This window comes from Sinocyclocheilus anshuiensis, unplaced genomic scaffold, assembly GCF_001515605.1.
Source record: "Sinocyclocheilus anshuiensis isolate Anshui unplaced genomic scaffold, SAMN03320099.WGS_v1.1 scaffold676, whole genome shotgun sequence".
Taxonomy (NCBI): Eukaryota; Metazoa; Chordata; class Actinopteri; order Cypriniformes; family Cyprinidae; genus Sinocyclocheilus; species Sinocyclocheilus anshuiensis.
In genome coordinates, this window is record NW_015558579.1 from 1348208 (window position 1) to 1354513 (window position 6306).

General features: G+C 35.9%; 1 protein-coding gene across 7 annotated transcripts in view; it reads right to left on the reverse strand.

The window, feature by feature from the left end:
- Positions 1-6306, reverse strand: part of dnmt3ab (DNA (cytosine-5-)-methyltransferase 3 alpha b) — a 60519-nt gene that overhangs the window by 42720 nt on the left and 11493 nt on the right. For all 7 annotated transcript variants that reach the window (XM_016475463.1, XM_016475462.1, XM_016475460.1 and 4 more), the window contains exon 4: positions 2505-2820. In XM_016475463.1, coding sequence (XP_016330949.1) covers positions 2505-2820 — 316 coding nt within the window. The remainder of the gene's footprint in view (positions 1-2504; positions 2821-6306) is intronic.

The window sequence follows — 6306 nt, forward strand, 5'->3', positions numbered from 1 at the left end:
GTTAACAGGAGCAAAGGAAGCAAAGTTTCCTTACTTTAGCAAAGGAAAACCAGTCTCCTCTTGGCTTATATCAAAATCCTCCGACATTCTTCTTTACAAATCCACGTTTTGTACTTCTAATTAGTGACCATTGTTTAGTTTTGATCTCTCCTCTGCGCTTCCGCGTGCGTCACTTGTGAGCGGTGCATGCGCAAAGCCGACCTCATACGTCATCCGCCCGGAACTGCTTCCATGTACAAAAGTGAGCGCAAGCTACATTAAAGTGATTATTACATTTTGAATATGGATATTTTTCTTACAAAATGTCCTTACTATCTTTCTGGGCCTTGAACGTGTCACTTGCATTGCTGTCTATGCAGGGTCAGAAAGGTCTCGGATTTCATCAAAAATATCTTAATTTGTGTTCAGAAGATGAACGAAGGTCTTACAGGTCTGGAGCGACATGAGGGTAATTAATGACAGAATTTTTGGGTGAACCGTCCATCCCTTTAACATGATGACCCCAGTGAATCAGTCAGTGTAAATACACCTTTATAGCTATCACAGTTTATACAATATGTAAAGGACTCTTATTTTGACATGGGTTTGTTCTGTTGTTTTTGTCCTTACCGCCTGCGTTTAGTTCCTGTTTTCTATGTTACCACTGTGTCTAGCTGGTTGTCATGATTATTGATTACATTCCCACCTGTACCTTGTTGTACTCCTCATTGTATTGTGTATTTAATTCTTCTTCAGATTGCTCACATTGTCAGCTATTGTCTAATGCATGTGTTTAGCTTATTTTTGTAAATAAACATTCCACTGCACTGAGATCCACCTCTCCTCATCTTTGTCTGACCCACGCTGTGACAATAAAATTGTTAGCAGTGCTAGAATACAGCACATACTTTGATTATTTGTTATATGACGTTTTACTGGATTTCCAAAGCATTATAAATGGACTGTCTAGACTTTATACCATTTTACATAGGTCTACAAGTTGGCGTCTTTCACCATAAAGTGGGTTAAGGGAGACTGATGTAGGATCAGTGTGTAAGTGCCCTGGGCATTGTGCCATGCACCTGGCACAGCCCCCACTGAGACAGACCTGCTGTCTCTCTGTGCACTGCACCCAATCAAGGCAGGCTGCCAGGACAGACACGGCTCTGTCTACCCGGCCTTCACATACTGCTCTCATCAAGGTCAATACCTGACCCCACAGTATGGAAAGAGAGAGAGAGGTCTGATAATTGGCATCATACTGGAGCGCTATTCAGGAGCATCTCAGAAACACTGATGAACCTGTAGTGCCACTGCAAAAAATAAATATATTTAATCTGAGCTGTGAATTGTGTTAAGTGATGAAATGAAAAAACAGGTTATGTGTGATAATTTACTGACAACTAATAGTCAACACAGCTTTCTATTGCATTGTCTTTTGTAGCAGAACACAAACCAAACACACAGCGCAACAGTTTAATTCACAAACAAATCACTTGATTTGTTTTTTAGGAATCATTCAAATTATTTTCTGGATCAGACTGAATCAGTGAGAATACTCACTCACTTTTTTAAAGCAATACCAAACATTAGTAGTTCATCTCATAACCTTTTCCTAGTTAGCACATGAATGATATGCTTTCAAAAAAATAATGTTAAAATAAAAACATTATTTAAATATAAACAATGCTTAAGGTTAAAGGTAATATAAAATAATGGTAAATAATGTTAATAAAAAAAATAATAATAGTCACATGTGTAATTACTAGGTTCAGCATGCCGCTCTGATTATTTTCAATCATGTTTGAAGGTTCTGATCAATTTTTAGAAATACTAAAGAACAGAATATAACAGTTATGATGTCAAATTGACATTAATATTAAAAATAAATATTGCACAAAATCTATTAATTTAATCGCATTTGTTAACTTTTGCGGTACTATTAATAATTGAAACCTTTGAATTTTTATTTATTTTAAAGCATGCTTATGTATTTCTCAAAAAAATACTGAAAGTTCCCGTGGTGAGTGAAGTTCTGTACTGCTTATGTTTCAATAAAATAAAATAAAATAATAAAATAAAATAAAATAAAATAAAAATAAAGCTTAATGTTGTATACATAGTGAAACTTAACCCAAACAAATATGGATATGTGGCAGGGGTGGTTGGTGCCCCCATTGGGAAAACAAAATCCTGTATGAAACGCTGCTGGAGAGAGAATCTTGCCAAATCGCTCTGTACACGGTGTGGGAGGCTAGTGTATTTTGTCTGCAAATTCGATTTTTTTTGGGAACGTAATTACCGATTTACATATTAATGTACTCATTTAACAATAATTATTTGTCCTTCAAGTCAATAGTACCAGCAAAGCCTCCAAAACCGTTTTACAATCCCACTTGTTTAGTGACTAAATACTGCATTTTTTTTACCATCATGATGACACGTTCTTGGCCTCGGGCCCACGAGTGGCTAAGTGAGCAGACAGCTGTGAAACATGATGCTAAGGAAGGTTGAGCATAACTCACATTTAGTCGGCCGCTCCAGTTTCCGTCTCCCTCGTTTCTTGCGAGGCAGAGTTGGCAGTGTCTCCTCTTCGTACTTCTCGGAGTCCTGGGATGGGCTCAGCCTTGAATCAGAGGCCGACTCGGCCCGACAGCCTGATTGGCGTGGGAGCCCATTTTCCACAGCATTCTTGTCCAGCGTGGGGTGGCGGCCTTCGCACGATTTGTTCTCATGCCTCTCAACATCTCCATTCTGGGACTGCAAAGACGACTGGAGCTCCACCCCTTTGTGCTGCTTAGCCACGCCCACCAGCTGATCCACTGGCCCGTAACACTCCACCTGCGGCAGAAAATTACATAATCGGATTGGATGGTCATGCATCTATAACCTATTATTAATCAGAAGCTCTGATAAACAATAGCAACTGACTACAGAACAATAGATTTAATATTTGAATTAAATTTGCCCTCCAACACACAATAAACCAAATTTACCATAACAATCCTCTTTTTATGATTATAAGCGTCATTACTGTACCAATGTCGACATGCAAAAACAAAAAGCCCAAAAACCAGAAGTCAATATTTTTAATAAAAATACACTTCACTTACTCACTGAAAAATATGCACCAGAAGGGAAAAATTTATAAATAAATACAGAAACCAATATTTATTTTCCCCTCAAGTACATACATAGTGTAATATTTAAATATTTTAATATTTTTAAAGTACCATTTAAATCAAATAATCAGATGTCATTCAACAACCGGCCTGACATCTTAAGTAAACAGTGATTAATTTGACTCATTCAAATCTTGTTAGTCTTTTAAATGATTCATTAAAAGCATCATTCATTCATGAATCAGACACTGTTTGCGCTGTATGTTTGTGTTTTGCATGCAGCCAGTTGTTGTCATCATAGGTTGTGCAGGGTTTTTAGATTCAGTGCCAGTGCTAAACAGTGCAGCATACGCTGAAATCTTATTTTGAGAATTTTATCATCTTGTAACATCTTCTACCTCTAACAAGGTAGAGGATGAGGATTTTAATAAAACTGTCATTAAAACACCCCCTCTTTTAATATAAACTACATTTCCAGAAGGGTTCCTGATAATAACAGCCATATACCTTTACTTACTTCAAAATGGTTATGAATCACAGAGCACAAATGAAAGAGGAAGACCCAATTTGCAGCATAAAGTCAAATCTTTCATTTGCAGTCTAGGCCTCGTCTTTCATCTGCTCAGTATAAGGCCATTTCCTATGTTCTTGTGTTGACATCTAAACTACCTATCTGAACCATCTAAACTAATCTGAAACAGAGAAGACACAGAAGCTCTTCCTACACATTAAGTGTAATGTGAGTACAATGTTTCTATGCATCTGTCTACAAATATAGACAAAAATAGCACAATAACAACCTACTTCGAATACTACTGCAGTATGGGCATGGAGAGTAGAGCTTTAAAGCTTCGCAAACTATACAATTATCATAAAAGTGCCACTTTTCAGGTCCTCTGAAGTATTTGCTTTGTCTGCCTTCATGAGAAGAAATTATGTCAGATTCGTTAAAAACATTTAGAGATTTTTTCTATAAATCAGATTATCCAGTTTACATAACCAATGTTTTTTAGAATTACTTATATAATATTTATTAGTATTTTGAATTAGTTCTCATTCCTATATTTAAGTTTTAATAATTTTTATGTGCTTTTGCCATTTTATAATTTTTTTTATATTTTTTACTTCAAAGGGTTTTTTAAAGTTTAAGTATTTTTCTTCTTGTCAGCTTTGCTTTTCATTTTTATTTTCAATTAATGGAAAACTATTTTTACAGCTCTTTTATTTTTAATTAACAACAATACTAATTAATTGCTCACAACACACTCATTTTTTTTCACTTAATGATCTGGTAACAACAAATAAAGCTCACTGAAGAGGAAAATTTTAAGCAAGTAAGGACTTCAATTTAATCTGTTCCGCTATCAAATAACTTCAAAATGTTTGAAATAAAGCACACAATTCATGTGGACCACTTTCATGGTGCCATTTTGAAGCTTGAAAGCCTAATTTCCAATTTAATGTAATTGCATGGCATAGTACAAAAAGCACATCCTTAATAGTTTCTTCTTTGTATTTAAAAGGGAAAAATATATATATTTTTTTACAATTAAAATAACTGTTTTCTATTTTAATATATTTTAACATCTATTTTATTCCTGTGATGTTAAAGCTGAATTTTCAGCATACATTACTCCAGTCTTCAGTGCTACATGATCCTTCAGAAATATTTCTTAATATCATCAATGTTGAAAACAATTTTTTTGTGTGGAAACAAAAATATTAAGCAGGTTTAAAAAATACTAAAGGGGTGCTATTATGCTCTTTTACAAAGTCTTGATTTTGTTTTGGGGGTGTACTAACCCTCTTTAAACAGGATTCTATGAAGTTCAAAAGAACAACATCTATTTGAAATAGAAATCTTTTATATTATAGATGTCTTTACTGTCTCTTCTGATCAATTTAATGCATCCTTGATGAATAAAACTTTTACTATCTTACAAAAGCAATTTTTAATGGTAGTGTATACAATAATAAAAATGCCATCAAGCCACCTCGACTACACAAAGGCCCTGTGCAGTATGTCTATACATCCTGCACAGTCATTAATCTACAACCTCTACATACATCGCTCATCGGCTTAGCATGTGCACGGGAAGCCAGACTGAAACGAGAGGCTGGCGATACAGAGACAAACAGACTGGGAGCCCGCAGAGAGCTAAACCGGCAATCTGACAGTGGCATTTCTTTTAGAGGAGCAGCTGCCGCTTCGCCTCGCTGCCTCGTGATGTCAAAGTCATTTTCATGAAAGAGAGACTGAACAGTGATCTGACACAACACAACCGTTACTCTACTCTTGTGAGAGGAAAGACATAATCTCCCAAACAGCTGCTGGATTGTTTGTTCTCAATCAGGAGCGTTTGTGTCGTGATGACGACAGAAGATTTAAAACAGTCAAGTTGTTCAACAGCATACCTTTGATGATCTAACTTGTCGTAGCAAGACTCTGGGTGACTCTGGAAAATTTGACTAAAAACAGAGTTACAGCGTCGTGCAGCCCACAAATGCTGGATTCTTAGTGTTTATTCGACATTACAGAGGGGAGGTGGTATGGGAGGAATGTTGTCCATTTGTCTGAAGAGAGTCAGTTGGCGCTGTGAGAAAAACGTTTTTGAGACCCCTGAAGTCTCTTTAAAAAGTACATACAGTACAATGTATTACAGTCCATTAGTGTGACTATTACTGCTGCTTATAGTTACTATTAGGGATTTGAACAAACCATTAACTCTGAGAATTAAACACAACTATTCACGCACAGATATGATACGATACTCAAATCTTTTGACTTGTTGAGGAGAAGTATAATATTATTTTGTAGTGATTTATGGACTTATTTATGGACTTATCTGATGGACAATAAAATGGGGGGGGGGGTTCCATAAACATTTAAGAGCCATTCAAGGGACCAAAATATCATTCAGATGGGCTCTTGGGATAGAAAGCATGCGCTCCAGACAAAAAAGTCAGTAGGGAAACAAATCAGTCTGATTTGTGAGCAAATCTCAGAGCGGTTGTGTGAACTGGATAAAATGATTAATTGAGAAGATCTGACTCAAAAGAAAGATTACTTCCTGAACAGGACATCATTTCTTCTCATGACAATATTTAGTGTAAACTTTCTCCAATTTGACATTTACATTCTAGTAATCCCAATATTTGTGCCATAAATATTACTCTGTTTTGTAAGACTATTTCTGTCTGTTTG